This window comes from Callospermophilus lateralis, chromosome 12, assembly GCF_048772815.1.
Source record: "Callospermophilus lateralis isolate mCalLat2 chromosome 12, mCalLat2.hap1, whole genome shotgun sequence".
In the NCBI taxonomy this organism is placed as follows: Eukaryota; Metazoa; Chordata; class Mammalia; order Rodentia; family Sciuridae; genus Callospermophilus; species Callospermophilus lateralis.
The window spans coordinates 87,821,207-87,842,482 of NC_135316.1; the positions used below are offsets into that span (position 1 = coordinate 87,821,207).

Here is a 21,276-nt window from a genome sequence, read left to right on the forward strand (position 1 = left end):
AACCTTTGAGCTAATGGAGACATAATTGAGTAACAACGTGAAATTAGTGTCATCGCAAATGATCTAGTGCCTCAAGTTAATTTCACCCGGTTGTGTTCCAAGAGCAGCAGACTCACTCATCTTGCTAGCAAGCTGCCACCAGAAAGATTTCTTTTTGAGCATTTAGGAAATAAAGTTCACGTATTCGGCCCTTACATGTTGAAGGAGAAGTTTCACGCCTCAGCCTCTTAAAGGTATCTTGTTATTCCCTGTTTTGCTTCTAGGAAGCAGAGGGTTGCGGAAATGACTTGGGCGGGTGCATCACTGTAGCTGAAAAAGACACAGACGACTTCCCTGGGGACCTGAGCCCGCCCGCAGTCTTCCCGAAGGTGCCAGGCAAGCGTCCGGTTCTTTCGGACGCTCGTAGTCTACAGCCGTGTGCAGAGGGTCTCTGGCGCCTTCCTAGACGTCTTGGGACAGTCTGGCTGGGTCAGGGTCGGCGGGACAGTGCAAGCTAGGGGAGTGGGCCCGACTGAGCCTCGCTCCTCGTGCCAAGTACACCGTCGCGGAGGCGCGGTCAGCTTCCCTTGAAACTGACTTCCCGCCCCGGGGGCCTGGCAGTGGAGCTCCAGCCCCATCTCCTCCCCAGTTTCGGGCGGCCCCCAGAGCTGAGTAAACCGGGTGGAGGGAGCCGGTAAGGATTTCCTGAGCGCTAAGGGCAGAAGGAGGGCGGGGGCAGGAGTGCTTGGAGCAAGGACCCTGAACCTGCCAGCGCCGCGCTCCCGGGTCCGCACAGCCAGCGCCTCCCCACGCGCTCTCCGCCCGGGGCCACCCACCCTCGGCGGCCCCCGCCCCTCTTCCGAGCTGTGGGGAAGCGAGCTCGGGAGGAAGAAGAGGGTAGGTGGGGAGGCGGATGAGGGGTGGGGGACCCCTTGACGTCACTGGAAGGAGGTGCCGGGGTAGGAAGTGGGCTGGGGAAAGGTTATAAATCGCCCCCGCCCTCGGCTCTGCTTAATCGAGGTCCGCAGGAGGCTCGGAGCGCGCCAGGCGGACACTCCTCGCGGCTCCTCCCCGGCGGCAGCGGCAGCGGCGGCTCGGAGCGGGCTCCGGGGCTCGAGCGCAGCGGCCGACGGGCGCCGGACAGCGAGGATTACCCGAGAAGTGGTTGTCTCTTGGCGGGAGCCGCGGAGAGGGGCTCTCGTGGAGCTAGGCAGGAGCGCCGGGCCGGCAGCCGCGGAGCACCAGAGGAGGACTGGCTCAGGCGGTCGGGTCGTCGGCCGCGGGGAGCGCGGGCACTGGGCGAACAGGCCGCGTCGCGCTCACCATGGTCAACTGCTGGGACTCCGGGGTCCTGCTGTGCGCGCTGCTCGGCTGTCTGCTTCTAACAGGTGAGGCACGATCGGGCCCTGGAGCCTAGCGGGGCTGGGATGCTGGGGCCGGGGCCAGGTGCACGCGGGGAGGCGAGGCTGCAGCCGGGAGAAGCGAAACTCAGAGGGAACCTGGGGCACTAGTTGCGGCGGGAACTCCTGGGGCCACGGCGCCCCAGTAGCTGGCGGGGGACTAGCGGGCATCACCGCCCACACCCGCGTGGCGCCGCGCTCTGGTCTGTGCTGGGGCTGCGGGATTGCGGCAGGAGTCGCTTGATCCCCTGCCCGGCTCCTTACTGGGGTCCCCGCTCTCCGCATCGAAACTCTGGGCACCGGAAGCATCACACACCGGACCTGCTTGGCACCCAGAGCCTGCTCCCAAGCCGCCAAGAGCGGGTCCGCAGGGTCCTTCGAAGCTGGAAAGAGCGGCTCCTGAGCGCCGGTGAGCCTGCCCAGGGCTGTGCTGAGGCTGGGGAGTTGGCGATATTGGGCACTGCCCATGACCTCGCGCCGCCAGACCTATAGAGAAGAACCAATTTGGAGAGGGTCGCGTGCCTCTGGGGAACAGACAGATCACAAGAGAGGGCCGGCCTGTTATTCCTGGACCCACTTGGGGCCCTCGAGCCAGACTACCCTAGGAACATTCAGCAGCGCCTATTCCTCCCTGACGCTCGCTGTGCGCAGCCACCGGGTGGGGCCTCTGCTGGTAGCTGGCGGGCTGCGCGGTCCAGCCCAGGTCGTGGACTGCGTGATCCTAACCAACCAAGGCCCAAAGTACCATTAAATTTTGGAATTGTAAGCTTGTCTTTTAAATTACGAGCCAAGAAAGGGCGGACAATTTGGACCAAAAGATGCTGTTTGAGGAATCGTTGAGGTCTGCACCCGTTACTTAAGTCAGCTTCGCCGGTCCTTTGGAAAACAGGCGCTGAAACGGTCAAGGGCCAGATTTTTAAGAACAATTAGTGTGGAGACCGCCGCCCTTAAGGGGTCAAAGCTTGAGGGGACTTAGGGACTCGTCTTTTCTGCTCAGTGGGGTTCCCTCTCCTTGCGCGCAAAGGGCCAGATTTTGGAGCGCCTTTCTTTTAAGCATCGTGGGAAAAAGGTACAGTACCACGAAATAAGTCATTGTAATGATTCCCTGGAAGGAAAGTCAGAAAGATTAAACTTCTTTTTTTTTCTTTTTTAACTTGCAAAACCCAAAAAGCAGTAACAAATATTCTCAGCGGGAAGACTAATTAGATAGTTCTACCGATCTAATTGCAACTATTTAGAAGCTAAGAAACCCAGAGGAAAGGCGAAATCCTATTGTGTGGGAACTCCCTACAAGCTGGGAAAGGTGCTAAAATAATTACATTAAATGAAAGATTGCATTTTCTACTTCACAAATATAGTTTTTTTAAATTTGAAAAGTTGCTTATATTAAAATATAATTGCTCAGAGAACTTAACATTCCCAGTCTCATAGGTAAATGTAAATCTAGGTAAATTCTCAGAACCCCAAAATACAAGATAAAACGGAACACCTTATTGGATTTTCTGCTTCACACACGTTTATTTTTTCAAAACTGTGGTGGACTTTAATGAAGCATAGTTCTGTTTGCATTTAGGAGCATCTTAGATTGGTGGAAGCTTTACAAGAAATGTTAGTGGGATCCTCTTGTCGTTTGGATTATAATTTATTTGGACACGAATCTTGGAAATCTTTCTGATTTTTTTTTCACATTTGTGAGAAGAAAGGGAGACAAACTGACAAAGTGTGAACCCCCTTACCTGATTGCTTCGGGAGTATTCTGTTAGCAAGCAGGTTTGTCACGCTAAAATGCGTCTTTGAAAACTGCAGCTTCTCTGGCTGAATTAGAAACATCTCAGTAAAATAGTCAGCTACCTGTTTTCTAAATAAGACTTTCCAATTTATCAGGAAGCTCTCTTTGTCCAGAAAGAGGCCCCCCTATTTCTGCCTGTGGATTCATCCTGAGTCACCCTTACCCATATGAGCTCCAGTCTGTGACCTTTTGGGTGCTATATTTAAATATGTATCAGTTATCAATATTGTGTGTGCATGCATGGCATGTAAAATAACTAGAGGTTTATTAATACAAATAGGTAATGCATCTCTCTCCTAAAATTTATGGGGGTTTTTGTTTTCTTTTTGTGGTACTGGGGATTGAACCCAGGACCTTGCATTTTGCCTGTACCACTGAGCTACCTCCCTTAGCCCAATGCATCTGTCTCCTAAAGTGTGCAGTTACCCTCCAGATACCTAGAGAATAAAGAGACACTCATAATTCAGATACTTTCAGGTCCTCAGTATTGTGATCACTTTCTCCATAAAGGAAATCAGTCATCTTTCTCTAGAGGTGTCTCATTTTCTTACTTTTAAGGCACCACACCCTTGATTAAAGTCACAGATTCTTTAGGTTTTGTCCTCCACCCCGGTTTTCTTGAGTTCATTAGCAGCTGACATTTACAATTTACCATAACTAATTGGAAACACTTAAACTGAATTTTGTGAGGCAAGTCCACAGTAATAACATTAGGTTGAAATGTATAAGAAAATAATACCTATTTCTAAGTTGAATATGATACATCTCTCATACTAGCTTATTTTATGTGGTAATTTTTGTTTTCTCTGAGGCTTATAAAGTCATACTTTTTTCCAAAGTTGCATCTTTGACATGTTAATTATTTAGGACCTTAGGCAGTCCCCATCTTTTTTTTCCCAATTCATAGATCATTTTACAGATAAACTATAGGTCACTGCCTATTCTAGTTCCTCGAATATTTTTACTTTTCTTTTGAGTTTAGCACTTTGTTACATTTTTTTAATTTTCCTGTTGAAAATTCTATAATGGACTAAGTAGTTTCTTTTCTAATGATCACCAAGTAGATTTTGTTTTGTTTTTATACATAAACTGCAGAAATTAGAATAAATGGTCATTTTTCCATGAAACAGACTAAACTCCGCATCTCATACTTATATATAAAATGGAGAATAATCATCTGATGCTGTGGCTGTAGGGATAAACTGGGTTCTCCTTGCCATCAGCAATCACATTGTGGAATGTACCTGACTGACCAATTAACATGGTCTTTACTGGGTAGCGTTTTGCAGGAGATCGGCTGTCTGAAGATGCCTAAAACAGTGGACCTAATGGTCTTGGGCTTTTTCACCAGTAGAATGTGTAAGTCTGTGACAGAGATACTCCTTTATAATAGTCACATTAAGTCTTATAAGGATACTTGTTATTTGAAGCCCCCAGGCATTTCTTGATAAAAAAATTGATGCTTTATTTGATCAAAATGGCTTTATTTACAAAGAATTCCAGGTTTCAACAGAGCTACTAAACCCTTTGTTTAAAAATGGAACCTATTTCATTTGACTTTTAAAAAGAAAGCCAAATAATTGCTTTTTCTCCCCCAAACTATGTAAACCTTTTTTAAAATCTGCTCTGAGTGAATGTAATATAGAAGTTGAAAGCAGTGTGACACCAAAGAAAAAAAGAAATGGTTTTATATCAACCAAAAAAAAAAAAAAAAAAAGACGTAGTGCCCTTCAGGAAGATTATACAACACATTGCTTCTACACAGCAAACTTATGGCTGATGGTTACTATGGCTTGGGCAGTTTGGCAAGGTGAGAACAAATAACAGAGTAGATTTTGCCCCGGCTTTAAATTGACATGTGTGAGTGTGCTTAAGTGAGACCTCAGCCTTGAAACTTAGTGAGATCCTAAAATAAAAATAACAGTATTAGGGATGTAGCTCAGCGGATGTTTGCCCCTTGGTTCAATCTCCAGTACAAAAAAAATTCTTTTAAAAGCCCAGGGCGGGGGAGAGACTGTGGAAGAAGTTGGGGGATGGAAAAAGTGAGAGAAGTCTCTTAGCCCTGGGGTGTTAAATGCAAAGCCTGCTGATAATAGAAAACAGTATCAGGTTCTTGGTTCAGGGTATGTTGGTAATATCAAGTAAATATCACTTTTCAGTGTAGCTGCCATTGTCGATAGTAGAGGGAGTTTGAAATCACAAACAGTAAAAATATTACAATGAGTGGCTAAAAAGTGTAAAAAACATCTGTTGCACTGGTTTTAAACAATTTGATAGATCAGTCCATCCTCTGGAAGAGGCTTGTAGAATGAGACCTCCTGCCAAATGCTTTCCAGGATCATGGTTGAGTCCTCACACATTTGGGTGCCTAGGAAATTGCATGCTGCTGATTAAATTGCTGGATTTCATACCAGATTGAGGAAAGGGAAGGAAATGGGAGGAATGGGGTATTTGAGGGAGGGCTTGAAAGGAAAGCTTCTGGCTCAGTGCATGGGGCTGCAGGGGGGTTTCATTAAGGAAATGGTTCCATTGAGTCTACTGAAGATAGTGGACTAGATTTCCTGCATTGCTGTTGGGGCGGATATAGGGAGATGTCAAGAATTCCTGGGGATTTCCCATCAGCCTTAGTAAACCTGGACGCCTAAAAGCCATTTCTGATCGCTGCTCCTTTCCCTGATTTCAAGCTGCATGAGAGACTTGATCTTGTCTGTCAGACACACTCCACGCTTGTGAGAGCCGGATGGAATCTCAAGATCCATCTGCTCATTTCAGAGACAAGAAACTGACCCAAAGATGTTTAGTAATTTTTTTCAAGGTCAATAGCTGGCTGGTGGCAGACCTAGGAAGACAGCCTAATGTTCATCCTACAGACATTTCTTTTTCATTTGTATTATATTCTCTATCCTAGAAAGAGTAAAGATGCACAAATACTCATCGAATAAAATTATTACAGTGCTAAAATTTCTTTCTAAATGATAGCATCTCTTTTATTTATTATTATTATTAATTTTCTTTTCTTTTTTTTTTTTTTGTCACATTGGGGATCAAACTCGGGGACTCTTACATGCTAGGCAAGCACTCTATCACTGAGGTACACCTCCAGCTCCAGCATCCTTTAAAATATATAATTATCTTTTACTTTTTAAAGGCCATAAGGATTTAAATTTAAAATATCCAAAGGATGGCTGCTTAGTAGTACACTGAGACATTTGGAGAGAAGACTAATTTTCCTTGGGAGCACTTGGAATCCCTATTTTGAATGGCTGTGGCCTAAATATTTGTGGCATATGGCACCAGCTTCATCTGTTACCAAATCCCTCCACATACTCTATTCCAGCTACTCAAACTCTACCCCAATCAAAAAAATTACTCTTCTTCAGATGGGGCTTCACTTTTGTCATATCATTCATGCTGCTCAGGTACCTGTAAGACCCTTCTTCCTTCCTATTTAATCTCTTCACCTCTACCTACAAAATCCAGCTCAGCAATGCAGAACTCCTCGTAATAGCCACACACAGAACTACTGGTTTCTTCTGCTCCCTACATCTCCTGTATGAATCCCTCTTTCAGCACTTCTCACGTTGCATTATTAGAATTTTATGTGCCTATATCCTCCTTCTTTGACCAAGAGATTATATCTTGCAGATCTTAGATCTACCTCCTCATGTAATGTCTGGTGTGGAGACTTAGTGTTGGGATGGATGAATGAATGAATGAATGAATAAATGAATGAATAGGTATTTCAAAGAAGGCTCTTAGGGTCAAATATGCATTTATTCCAGCATGCTAATGTATTCTTTCCCATCCAATTGGCTTCAGTTACAGGAAATTAATTAGAATGACTATTCTCAATAGATATTAGTCCTTTCACAAAGTGATTAAGATATAGAAAATAAGCTATTATTTTCAGCTGAGAAACCATCCATGTAACCACCTCCTGTTTGGGCATAAACTGGGACTCCTGAGTCACTAAAGCCAGGCTTTGGTCTCTGCAGAAGTTCTATCTTAGCCTCTATTGGCAAGGTGCTAAGCATTTCCACTTTATCCTGCAGTGCCTTATGCAATCTTCACAAACAACAAGGCTGTCAGATCTTATGGTTTCACTTGCTCTCCCACTGACTCAAACCTGAGTCTTTGGGCTCAGCTGGGATACAAACCTGAATGATAGATGCCAAATCAACTCTGTTTCAATAGGCACCTTTGTTATGGGACCAGGTTAGTCTGCCTAACTAACTTGCTTAGGATGAGTTATCCTCAACCCTTCATTGCAAATTGGTTCCTGGCAGGATTACCTTACTAAGTATGAGTCAGGCACAGAAAGACAAATACCAAATGTTCTTTCTTCTATGAGGCCAACTTTCTAGTTTCCCAATATAAGTAGAGAGAAAGTAGAGACTAGGAAGGATGTTGGGGAGGGAGGGATGGAGACAGGATGGTTAAGGGGAACGTTGGATATAGGTATAGATACCTATATAAGGGGAACGTTGGATATAGGTATAGATACCTATAGTTAACAAAACTTAATTGTATATTACAAAATAACTTATACAGAAGATTTTGAATGTTCCCAACATAAAGAAATGGTAAATGTCTGAGTTGATCGATATGTTAAATATCCTAATGTAATAATTTCTTACTATATAAACATATTGTAATATCATACTTACCTCATAAATATATACAATTATTATGTTAAAACTTTTTAAAAAAGAATTTAAACCTAAAAAGGAACCATAAAGTAGTTAATAATAAATAAAAATATAGTTCATTAATTTAAAAAAATCCAAATTCCATGGTTGGGGCTCAAAAACTCATCCCCCTTCCTACCCCAATCTCCAGTCCAACCTACATACCCACAATAGACTCCAAAACAAGCTTCTCAAAGTGTGGTTCATGGTCCAGCAACATTATCCCTGGGAACTTAATACATCACAGCCTGTTATTTTTGTTTGTTGAAAAAAGGAAAGGCACTGAATTTTAATAAAGATTCATAGTTCTGATGTCAGGATCCAATTCCTCTTCATTAACACCCTCATAATGACCTCTGAACTGTCAAAGATAGTAGACTGGGGCTAAACACAAACCTCTTCTGCATCAGTCTTGTGCCCTGTCTTCTGTGGGGACACCTGTGTCCCATTTCCAATCTCTTTTTTTTTTTTTTTTTTTTAACAAAATCTTACACTTAGCTCCAACCTGTAATCAAAGTAAACAAAAGTTGTGGTCTTGAGGAATATCATGGTCAACCATATCATGGGTGGCACAATCAAGGTCTTAGAAAATGTGGATTTGGTGGAAAATAGTAAAAATGGCATTAAATAGATAGGTTTTAACCAGAAATAAAGGTTCTACAAGGCATATGCTTCCAAAACAAAATTACTGGTGTTGAAAACCATCAGGGGTAAGTAACCATTTCCAGAATTTTCAGCTGTCAAGGAGATACCACTGTCTTACTGCAGCTATACATGTATTTGTTCTCCTTATTGGCTTGAAATTTAATGTCTTGTTTGTTTTCACTTACATTCTTCCTTGTCTCATTGCCCATCTCGACAAGTGTCTTTTCCTTCTCATAGATTATCACCATTCTTACAGGAACTTTTTCTCAGCCTCATTTTCTATCCTTCTATTTAATGGGTGGAGTGTAAATGGGATTTCCTTTAAAGCCACAGAACCACCCATGTGGTCTACAGAAGCAAAGCTACAACAATGATCAAGTTCTTTTGTTAAAAGAGGCCTGAAGTGAACCTGGAATAAATGAAAAGCTTTGGCTCTTATTATATACAAATGTAAAACCACTTAAACTCAAGGCCACCTTTAGCAAAACCTTAATAAGTAGTTTTCCTGCCAAGGGATTTCTGTGAAACCCTTTGCCTCTCTCTAGGGCCATGGTCCCAGCCTAGACTGTTAGAACTGTCAGGAGAGCTTTAAAAATCTTCATACCCTGGCTGCAGTTCTGACCAATTCAATCACAATCATATTCTCTCCCTCCCTCCCCAGCTCTCTCCCCTCCCCTCTCTACTGGAGATTGAACCCAGCAGTATTCTATCACTGATCTACATCCCAGTGCTTTTCATTTTGAGACAGGGTCTCCCTAAGTTGCTGAGGCTGACCCTGAACTTGTGATCCTCCTGTATTGACCTCTCAGGTAGCTGGATCTCAGCAGTGTACCACCAAACACAATCTCTTGAGTGGGACTCTGGCATTGATCATTTTAAAGTGCCCAGCAATTGGCATAACCTCAAATTGTACAGAACATTAGAATTACCTGGAAGCCATGCTAGATCACTGGGTCCTACCTTGGAGTGTCAGATTCAGTAGGTCTAGGTGGGGTTGACAATCTGCTTTTCTAACAAGTTGCTAGGTGATGCTGATATACCTGGTCCAGAGACTACACTTTGAGAACCACAGCCCTAGAGTCAGTTTAAGAGGCCTCACCACATGGGAAGCACCTGTACAAGTGCCCACCTGTAAAAGGCACTAGATGATCACCAGACCTAGGCAGAGGTGGAGGAATTATCTATCTCTGAGGATTCCTGCCAGGAAGAGTGTGAGTCAGCAGAATGTGGCCAAAGAATCATTCATATCAAGTGCTAGGGCATGTTACCAATGGGACTAAATGAAATGCCTTTTGGTCTATTCTGCCAGCTCAGAGCCAGAACTAAGTTGCCAGTCTAGACAACAGAGCTAATAGTAGCCCTCCTCTGCCTTACTCTACGTAGCATTCAGACTTTCCTCTAATTAAGGGTTGGCCAACATCATACTACTGGCCTATCCCAGGTCCCCAGTGCCTCAGTTGTACCCTGTTTCACTCCAGTATGTCCTGCAAAGTGCTGCCCAAAGCCTCATGATGCTTTGCCTCTCATGAGCTTCTCACTCTGTATTTCCTGGGCTGGGATCAGCCTACCCTACTTGGAAGGCTAACTTCTACCTGCTGGAACAGTAAGATTCTGCTGGCTTTCATGGGGTGCTGATTCTGTCCCCATTGTCAAGAAAATGCACCATTATTTGGAAACATGATACTGGAACTCTTGTGACACACCAAGAACCCAAGCTGTTTTGCCTTCCCTGAGAGCATCTAGAGGTACTTCTGGAGCGTTTAATGCCTAATATTATGGGGCTCCACTTTGGCACTTTTACTTTGGAAAACAGAATGAGTCTATTCTCTGCTAGTTGAGCACTTCTTCTGCAGGGCTGAGATGCAATAGCTATTTGTATCCATCATCTGTAAGTTGGTGGCCTAAAACAATTCATTATGTTTTTGAGTCTATAGATTAGACGTCTGGGCTGGGCTCAGCTGGTCTTACCTGAGGGAGACAGATGCTTTGGGGTAGGAAAAAAAGGAGGAAAGTAACCTCTATTGACTGTCAGGCACTGCGATTTACTATATTATTTCACTCATTCCCAGGAGTAGCTGTGGTAATAACTCTGAGGAAAGTGATGCTGAAGTAAATCAGATACATTCTCCAGGCCTCACCTGGGTTATCCAGGCAGGTTCCAGTCCCTGGCAATTGAAAGGGGGCCTTGCCATGGGGTCTTCCTCTCCATGCAGTTCTTCCTCCTTGAGAAGTCTAGCTGGGGCTTTCATAATGGAGGCAGGGGTGTTCCTAAGAGCACATGCGGGAGCTGCAGGGTGTTCAGGAGCCTAGGCTTTGAAATTCCTCTATCACTCTGCCATATTCTGTTGGTCCTAGCCAAGGCTCATGGGATGGGAGGCAGCCTCCTCTCTTGATACACAGTATGATAGCAATGTTTTCCAATGTGCCATGTTGCTGTTTAGCATTTCACTTTTTCTTTTCAGTCTAATTGTTAGGTTGGAATTTGGCAAGAAAAATCATAGTAACTAATAACTAATAGTGAATACTAAATAATGCCTTGGCTCTTCTAAACAGCATCTAGGAACAAAACAACTGACCAATGGCAGAGCTTCACATTTCAAACATCTTTTGTTTAGGGTCCTTAGGTCACTGTTAACTTGATATGCCATGTTGGTACAGTGACCTCTTAGAACAACCACAATACCAACAAAGGAGGACAGCTGACCCCAGACTCCCAGTAAAGGCAGCTTTGCAACTTCTTGGGGCTTATCTCATGGGGTTCCTGATCTAGCTCCTTCTTCCAGAGGATATAATGATACTGTAAGGCGAGAGATCCTTTTGGGGAGGAAAAAAGGAAGAACGTAACCTCTATTAACTGTCAGGCACTGTGATTCACATACATTATTTCACTCATCCCCAAGAGAGAGATATGGTAATAACTATAAGAAAAGTGATACTTTGATAAATGAAATGCTTGTTCTATGATCACAGAAGTGGTATTTAAAGCTGGAATTATTTGAATTTGATCCTGTCAGACTTTGGAGTTTCCTTCCTTACCATGCATTACAACCTAATTTGAAAAGCAAAGAAGGAAAAAATACATAGTGGGGGTTCTGACAGTCTTCCCCTGCTCTCAAAACCAGTCTATTCTTGGAATTTTGCCAACCCTAAAGAATGTGAGAAGCCACTGCTACTCCAGCTTAAAGTGGCCTTGGGAGATTCCACTGCTGCATGTTGCAGACACTGTTAAAATCTCCAAGACAGAATTTAATCATGTGTGCTTTCTTATCATAGATATTCAAGAACCTTCCCAAATAAAGTCAGAAAAGGATCCCCAAAGCCGTTAAGAACATGGTTTTACATGGCCTTCCAAACTGGCCTCTTAGAAGTGGCTTTAAACTAGTTCAGATTACAAAGAAGGATAGTCTGAGGCCAGCATTTGATTCTAGAAAAGTTCATGCAGACAGGTCCTTGAGAGAAGCTGGGACTGGCCTCTGACAGTTTCCGGGAATCAAGTGTCTGCTCCTCTGTGTACTTTCTAGATCCCAGCAACCTCAAAGACTTGAGCTTCTTTGGAATGAAAGTGACGTACCTGAGGGAAGGACCCAGACATGTGTTGACCCTGATGGCAGTCACCTGTGAAGGAGGGAGGGAGGACACTCACTCTGTCCTCAGGGAAGAGGAGGAATACAAGTCCTGAGCCTCTCTTCAGCATAGGCATGGTGCTGGCTCACAGTTGCCCCTTCCTGAACATCCATGCGGGCACTTTTCATTTTGTTGATGGGTTGAAACCCTGAAGCTGAGGACAATCTGATTACTTGCCAAAAGCCACACACTTAGGAAACAGACAGGCCACATTCAAACATGTCTTCTTGATTTCAACACTGGAGTTCTTTCCACCATCATTTACCTAAAGGAGAAAATCTAGGAATTAAAGAAAAGGCAGAGAAGTTCCATTTTCAGGGTTTAGAATGAAAAGCTGATGTTGTTCAAGGCCTAGTTCTAGAGAAAGTTAAGTTACTTTTTAGTCTGGGGTAGCCAGCTACAGGCCTTGATTGACAGTACTTGTACAGTTTGCAAAACAAGAAGTTTTTTTTTTTTTTTTTGGCAGTGCTGGCATAGAACCTAGGGCCTTGCACATTCTACGCAAGGGCTTGCAGAGCTATGCCCTGGCCCTGGAAGCATTTCGACAAGGCCAGTTGCTCTTTGTGTCCCTCCTTCTCCTAGATAATTCTTTTAGATATTTAGATGCAACAAGTCAAGAAAGAAACAACAAAGCTTTACTTCTGCCTTGATCTACTATACTGTTCCATACCAGAATACGAACATGTTTATCAGAAACAAAAAAAATCCTATTCTGCCACCTATTGAGGAGTTTTATCTTTTGCTCTAAGGAAATAGCTGGAAAGTATGGTCAAATGTAGCTACATGCTTTGGATGGAAATTAATGGGAAGGGGTGAAAGAAATCCTGTTTGATTTTTTTTTTAAATGATTGTTTTCTTTTTCCTAAATTGGCATTAGAGAAACCAAAGATATATGTAAACAGATGAAAAGACAGGGATATATTAGGATTGCAAACAAACAATTTAAAAAGGCAATGTAAACTCTTGCTACAGCATTTCATCTATGATTAATGGTATTGTTTTCTTTTGGGGAAACATTGTTTAATTCTCTTTTTCCACTTAATGTCTCCAGCAGGACCAGATTTTTGTTCTCTGTTACAATTTGAAAATTTTTATAGCTTCAGAATCTTCCCCATAGGGAATTCTGTTAGAACTACAGCAGGGGAAACACATGGAAGTTGAATGATTGTATTGACCTAGAATGGACTTTGGATACCTATAATTTCTTGAGAGCAAGGGAATATTTGACTCACATTGTTGATGTACCAATTAAAAGCAATCTACCTCTCACATCCCCATCCCATTTTTTGTCCTCAGAACTGGTAAATGAAAAACATCCTGTGCAGTGTTTACCACACAAAGATACAGAGAAGGCCAGTGGGGAAAATGAAAAAACAGGAATGCTGATTTTCAGGAATTTCTATTTCCCTTTATCTTTTTTTGACTGACAAACTGAAGTAATTCTATATCCTAATATATCTTTTTTAAAAGAAGCAGTAAAACTCCAAAATGTAGGAAAAAAGTTTTCTTATTTTGTTATTTTTTAATGTGCTTTATAGTCCAAACAGATGGGACTGGGACTGCTTTGCTGGAATAACTCATTCCCCATTTTGGGATAATGTTAATAACAAACTTAGTGGTAGAGACTTAGGAACTATATTTTCGTACAGTGAGAGAAAAATATGGATCATGTCAATCTTAATTCTCCTGATGCCAGTTTCATATCCAGTATTCACTGCAGATTTATATCTTTCCAACTTGAGTTCAGGCATGCATAGGAGGCTATTTTAGAACATCTTACCATATTCACTTAGAAGGTTCTCAAGTGATTATTAAGTAATCCATTATGTTTTATTTATGACTACATGTATGGTTATATTCATTATGCTCAATGTTTACCATGGAAAAAGTGTTCGTTCTTTGTATATTTTACTAAAGTGAATCACTTACATTAGTGAAGAACTTGCAACTCATATCAAAATGTGTCCCTTAAACACAAAGTGCACACAGTTTGGAGATATTTGTTCACTTAGATTATCATCTTAATTTTTTCGGTATTTATCTATCCACTTCTAAATGACATCTCCTAAGAGGCCAACTTTTGGCAGAAAGCCCTTCAAGAGTAAGGGCTCTTTCTGATCCAACTTTGCAGTTGCGAATATAGCATTTGACACCTAGTCACTCAATAAATGCTGTTGAACTGACAGATGCTGATGTGAGTGTGTAAGTGGAGGTGGCAGTAACTCTCTCAATATGTTATGTGATGTTCTGTTCTTTCCATTTGGACCATTCTCTGGGTCCAGCCTATCTTCTGAGCTGACTGTTCTCCTGATCTGACTCTAGACAGGATTGAGAATAGGGATGTAAGCGGTCCAGCCACTGGAGAATTTGTTCCCAAGAGATATTGTCCTTGAGATTAATCTTCACTCTAAGATTCTCTCAGCTGGTCAAGGTTCCAAAATAGCACAAAAGAGGGTGATTGGAAAGTTTTAATTTCTAGCTTGAGATACTAGGTAAGGCTACTATTGTAGCAATTGTTTTTACTGCTTTGTATAAGAACATTTTGGCTGAAAACTATTTTTTTTTGGCCCTTCATCATCCATGGCATGGACTAGACAAATAGAGAAAAGGAAGGACAAATTAGTCCTGGCTAATGTGTCGCATCTGATAATTTTCTTTTATCCATCTATGAATCTTCAGCCTTGCTTTCCACCATGATGCTATGCTTTAAAAAGCACCACTTGATATGGGAATGTCTTCCAAAGAATGTTTCTTGTGGCTTTTTTCTTTCTTTTTTCTCCCTCATCTTTAAGAAGCTATCATTTTTAGAAACAGAAGTACCAGTTTGGGGACAGCAAAGTAACTTATTAACAAATATAATTTAAGACAAGAAATATAGAATCATGTAGCTTTAGAACTAGAAAGACTTCAGAGACTCTCAATGGGCATGGTACCTACAAGAAATCTAAGAACATCTGAATGAATGAAGACTGCTTATTCTTTATTTATTTTTTGTAAGGATAGTTTATTTAAAAATTTTAAAGTATTCATGTCCTTTGACCAGCATTTCTCTACAAAGAAATAACCCTAAATGAATTATTATGGGCATATCACATATATTTACTGTTTAGAAGAATAAATTATTATAAGTTACCCATAAGTCCCCAGGCAAGATCCTGGTTTAAGTTTTTTAAAATACAACATTTGCCATATAATCAATAAAACATTACATACATGTTTAGGGGAAAAAAAGTCAGATGAAGCCAGGGTTAATTCTTACACCTTGTACATAAAGTATTCTGTATTTTCTACCTTTGATATTGAATAAGTATTTTTATTCTAATGTCAAAAGACATTCTTTTTAAAATTTTTTTATTTTTATTTTTTAAATTTATTTATTCTAATTAGGTATATATGACAGCAGAATGCATTTTGATTCATTGTACACAATTGCAGCACAACTCTTCATTTCTCTGGTTGTACACGATGTAGTGTTGGACCATATGTGCAGCCATACATGTACCTAGGGCAACGATGTCCATCTCATTCCACCATCTTTTCTGCCCCCATGCCCCTCCCCCTCCTCTTCCTCCCCTTTGCCCAATCAAAGTTCCTCCATTTTTACCATCCCCCACCTTCATTATGGATCAGCATCTGCTTGTGACTTTTTTTCCCCAGTGCTAAGTGAAGTCAGGTAGACCACAGACTGAAAAAAAAAAAAAAAACTATGTGAACTAGAGCACTGAAAGAGGATGACAGAGCTTTCATTCAGAAAAGAGATGAAGGAGAGCAGAGTCATTAGAAGCAAGAGAATCTAAGGGATCTTGTTAAAAAAAAAACAAAAAAACAGTTGTTGAGCTGGGGATGTAGCTCAGTGCTAGAACATTTGCCTAGCATGCATGTGGCCCTGGGTTCCATCCCCAGCCCTGCAGAGAAAAAGAAAGAAAAGAAAACAGTTGTTTAAAAATAAAGTTGAAATTCTAGAGGGTTTGAATTCTTTGAACGAGAAAGAGTTGAGAATTCCTTCAGCAAAAATGCACTCTTCTTCAGGTCTCACCTTCAACTTTATTATTCTGGGAGAATCTTCTCCTTCACTGGTCTGGGCAAAGCCTTACCACACCTGTTCCTTTTGCATGATAACATGAAAATATAATGCTGTTTTATATTTATATAAAAATTCTCTATAATATTTCATATATCTGTATATAGTAGTTTATTTATACATCATCCATCTAAAGTTACAAACACTTTAAAGAAAACAATCTTCTTTGTTATTGTATCCCTCTCTTAGTATATGCTCAGAAATATTAACTGAGAGAATTAATGCTGAAGTTAAAGATTGGAGAAGTCAATAGGGTAAGGGGGTGAGAGAAAGGGGTCACATAGGGAACATAGTGGGAAAAAAACCAGGAATGGCTGGCAGTACAAGAGAGATAAGAAGAAAAGATAAACCAGGGAGAAGAGTTCTCAGATTCCTAGCCTCATGCATGGGAGTCCAACCCTTAGCCCAGTTCATCAATCTCATGGGGGTAGGGAACTGGTGGCTTAATTCCACAGGAGCAGCTCTAGGGTTGGGGAACTTACTACCTCTTCAGAGTTCTTCTTTCTGGTTTTATGCAAGTCCTGCTGACTGGTTAATGTCTTGTCCTCAAGAATGGGCTGATTCATAAGTTGTTTCAAAACCTGTCAGACTGGGAGACAAACATTGGCAGAAATTATAGCTTTCTCTTCTCTCAGAGATAAGTATCTTGATGATATTAAAAAGTTTCTAGAAATAAAGAAATTTCTAGAAATGAAGTTCTAGATAGAGTAAGAAGGTGTATAAATAAAAATGCCCTGAAAGTTAAAACAAATATTTTCCAGATTTGTAGTACAAATGACTCTAAAGTTTTCTATGGATATTTAGAAGGAAAGACTTAATTCACATACTGGAGTGAATCATGAATATTTAGCAAACTCTTTCTTTTATCAGTTGAAATATTTCTGATGGAAGCATACTGCTTTTAATAGGTTACTTTTCCTTCCAGAATTTTGACTCTAGGCAAAACTTGAATAACAACAATTCCAGCTAAGATTTTTTTTTCAAGTTTTCAAAATCTTGGGAAGGCAGAGCTATTATCCAATATTAACCAATGTAAATTAAGTGAGTCTTAGGAAGTGTGAAAATTATAAGCACCCAGAATTAAAAAGAACAATTTAGTCACCATGTCAATTCCACAGTTAAACAAGATTCACCTGAAAGCTATGTGTAATGAAAAGGAATTGTATCTCAAGTTTAATTTAGAAGGAAACTGATTCTGATGATAGCAGATATAATGGTCAAGAATGCTGTGCAGTGAGGCTTACAAAGTTTGCTGTCATTGTTTTAAAAAACTCAATTCCCCAATGATGGATAACTTGATCTCATACTTCTGGCCATTTAAATCTCAAAGGTCAGAGATCTCCTCAACTTTCCTCTTAGTGAATTCAAAGCATCTCCTTTATAGACAATCTGAGGGATTCCAGAAGAATATTTTCTATGGAGTTCATGAACTACATCAAAGAAAGCTGAAAACTAACATAGGAACTTCACACTCAGCCTTCAATCTCATTTTATTCCTCTCCTATTTTTATATGCAAGGCAACCTGTATTCTGTCATTATGTGTAATTGATAATAAAGTTGAAAATGTTGAGTATATTAAGGGAATAGAAGAAACATAATGTTAGCTCTAACAGTGTATTTTGCCTTTCCTTGCATAGACAGCTACAGTGTTAAGTACACGGCTTGTCTTCTTTGCTTTACTGTACAAAAAGGCATTATTTTGGATTCAAACTTAACGCCTAAACAGGATGCATTTTTTATGGTTAATAGCATTATAACACAGCTCCATGACATTTTTTCTCCCCAGAAAGAATTGTGTGTGAATCTGAAGTTTATCTGTGCCACATGAAAGGTTGTAAGACATGGCTGAATGTAATCAAAGTTCCCAGTTCCCACTCATGTGCTTTAACCATTCCATGGCAGGCTCCTAAACTGAACCGACAGTAGTTTCCAATCTCTGTGATGCTTTCCTTCTAAGAAACTCCACAGGAACGCATGTAAATAACATGTCCTTGAAATTCAGAGGCCTGCTGTCATCATCTCTGCAAATGCCTGGAACTTTAATGGAAGCAGAGTATTTGGTAAAATCTCTGCCAACTGTAATCCTAATGCTCTGGAGAACAGAGAAAACTTTGAATTTTAAATTGTGGGTTGTACATATCATCTTTGCTTCCAGACATAACTGTTTTCTTAAAGAGAATATGAAGAATGCTTTTGACAGAATGGAACTTGTAATTCTAAACAATTTAACATTAGCCTTCTAATCTCTAAGGCAGTTTGTCTATTTTATTAATATTACTACCATGCCAATTAATGCCATTTTATCCAAATACTCTTTCAGCTATAAGCATTCTGTTACTGAATTCTGCTATATAGAACTGTGATTCTAAAGAGAATAAACCAACTGATAAAATATTAATTCTATTAAAAAAATCACTTCCATGAAGTCAAGTGTTTTACATGTTATCTTGTATATATTGAGTACATATTTTCTGAAGTTGCACTTCTGAGGAATCAGTTACTGTATATTTTTCAGATGTTTATTATCAGAAAATACATATAATCTGGCTTGAAATAACTTGAACATTGTTCAACTTGAACAATAGCATAATGCTACTAGTGATTATGAACCATTCTATGAGACATGACATCAGAGTCCTCTGAACAGTGACACTAGAGAAGAACATAAGCTGCAAATGGAGCTTCCTGCTACTGACAGAGAAAAGGGAGAAGTGTCCAAGACAAAATAGTCCTTTTTTTTTTGCATTTTGGGGGTATAAAGAGCATCCATTCTGTTCATAACCAGTTGAAAGTCTAGCAGAATTTTCTACTAATACTTTACAAGCTATGTCAACCAGATCTTGACCTTTGCTCCAGGCAACTCAGATAACTTCCATGACACGGTGTGGTAAACTCAAATGACATGTTAGCTCTATGGAGGTGGGTTTTAAACTCATTCAATAAAAGAATAGCAGTGTGGGAGTAGAGCATTTTTTGGGAAAAGGTAACCCCTTGGTCAGCAGATTTCTCCTGCCCAACCTTAATTAACTCTCATGTCACATGAAAAGGAGTTGTGCATGGCAATAGGTCACTGGAAGGGTAGGCTCCTGATGGTAGCTGGTGACAGGTCTAATGATCAATGAATGTGCCCTGTTAAACTGTGACCCTCTGAGAAGCCAGTGTCAAGTAAAAAGCTCCAAGAGGCACCCTGAGATATGCTCCCCTCGTAAACATTGACACTAGGAATGTCCATGTTACTAAAGGACTTTCCCCTGGTGAACATTTTAAACCACAGATTTTTTCTTTAAAATAACTTTTATAAAGTTATGGGGAAAACGAGTAAAGTCAATGATCCATGTATGGATGGAATGAAGTTCCAAATTCCAGTCATTTTAGACATTACCATTTCAGTGACATCCTTATGCCTTGAGCTGCAAAACTGTGAGTTTTATTAACTCACAACTAAAATATGTATTATGGGGGTTGGGGGTATATAGCTCAGTAGTAGAGTGCCTGCCTGGCATGCACAAAGCCCTGGATCCCATCCCCAGCATCATATACATGCACTCAACACATTCTCTATTCCCTTTCCCTCCCTCCCTCTCCGAGACCCCCCCAACCAACTTATTAATTATAAGATAGTTTTAAAACAAACTTTTCTCCTTCTTGGACAGAAAAGTATAGGCATACCTGTATGCTGGTATATATGTATGCATGTATTAACACATTCTTTCATTTGTTTTCTTTTGATTTAAGACCAACTATTAACAAATAGGAGCTTGGTGTGTAGCTCATGGTAGAGCACTTGTTTAGCACATGCAAGGTCCTAGGTTCCATCCCTCACACCAAAAATCAAACAAGGCCAATTGTTTTAGAAGAAAACCCCCAATATTAAAAAATTAATATATGGCTAATTGTGGGACTTAGTTATTTTTATTTTTTTAAATATATTTTTTGGTTGTAGTTGGACACGATGCTTTTATTTATTTATTTTTTTGGCAGGGGTGAATTTTTTTTTCATTATTTTTTTAAATTTTTTTTTATTATTAGTTGTTCAAAATATTACAAAGCTCTTGACATATCATATTTCATACATTTGATTCAAGCAGATTATGAACTCCCATTTTTACCCCGTATACATATTGCAGAATCACATCGGTTACACATCCACTTTTTTACATACTGCCATACTAGTGTCTGATGTGTTCTGCTGTCTTTCCTAGCCTCTACTATCCCCCCCCTCCCCTCCCATCTTCTCTCTCTACCCCATCTACTGTAATTCATTTCTCTCTCTTGTTTTCCCCCTCCTTTTCCCTCACTTCCTCTTATATGTAATTTTGTATAACAATGAGGGTCTCCTTCCTTTACCATGCAATTTCCCTTCTCTCTCTCTTTCCCTCCTCACTCTCGTCCCTGTTTAATGGTGATCTTCTTCTCATGCTCTTCCTCCCTATTCTGTTCTTAGTTGCTCTCCTTATATCAAAGATGACATTTGGCATTTGTTTTTTAGGGATTGGCTAGCTTCACTTAGCATAATCTGCTCTAGTGCCATGTGGTGCTGAGGATTGAACCCAGGGCCTCCCACATGCTAGGCCACTGCTCTACCACTGAGCCACAACCCCAGCCCCTGTGGGACTTAGTTTATGCTGCCGCCATACATATTCCCATGGTTCCATATCTTCTGTGCAGCCTGTTGGCAGATGGAACACAAACCCTCCAGTCGTTCTCCAACATCCTAGAAGTGAGAAAAGAATTTAAGAATGTACATTCTAGTGCTCTTCATTATAGTGTTGGCCTAGCTAGTGCTGTTGTCTTTATTTAATGCAGTAATTCTAATCAGTGCATTCAGTGAGAATGTCCACTTCATATTACCTGATAAATACCTGAACAGAGGCAGACACAGAAGTTAAGACCCAGACTGGACTTTTTCTCAAATGCCACAACTAGCATCTCAAACACAAATTTTGGAAGCTTCTAGAAATTTGCAGTTACATTCTTCACTTCTTTCCTACCCTTGCCATCAACAAAAAAGGTTCAATGAGATTCAGTCTGTGAAATGTAAGCTTTTAATAAGCTACATCTTGAGGAAG

General features: G+C 40.8%; 1 protein-coding gene across 1 annotated transcript in view; it reads left to right on the forward strand.

Annotated features, from left to right (window-relative positions):
• Positions 1–1,009: 1,009 nt before the first annotated feature.
• Positions 1,010–21,276, forward strand: part of Flt1 (fms related receptor tyrosine kinase 1) — a 173,323-nt gene continuing 153,056 nt past the window's right edge. The window contains exon 1 of the mRNA XM_076872583.1: positions 1,010–1,367. Within this exon, the coding sequence (XP_076728698.1) occupies positions 1,304–1,367 (64 nt within the window). The 5' untranslated portion in view covers positions 1,010–1,303. The remainder of the gene's footprint in view (positions 1,368–21,276) is intronic.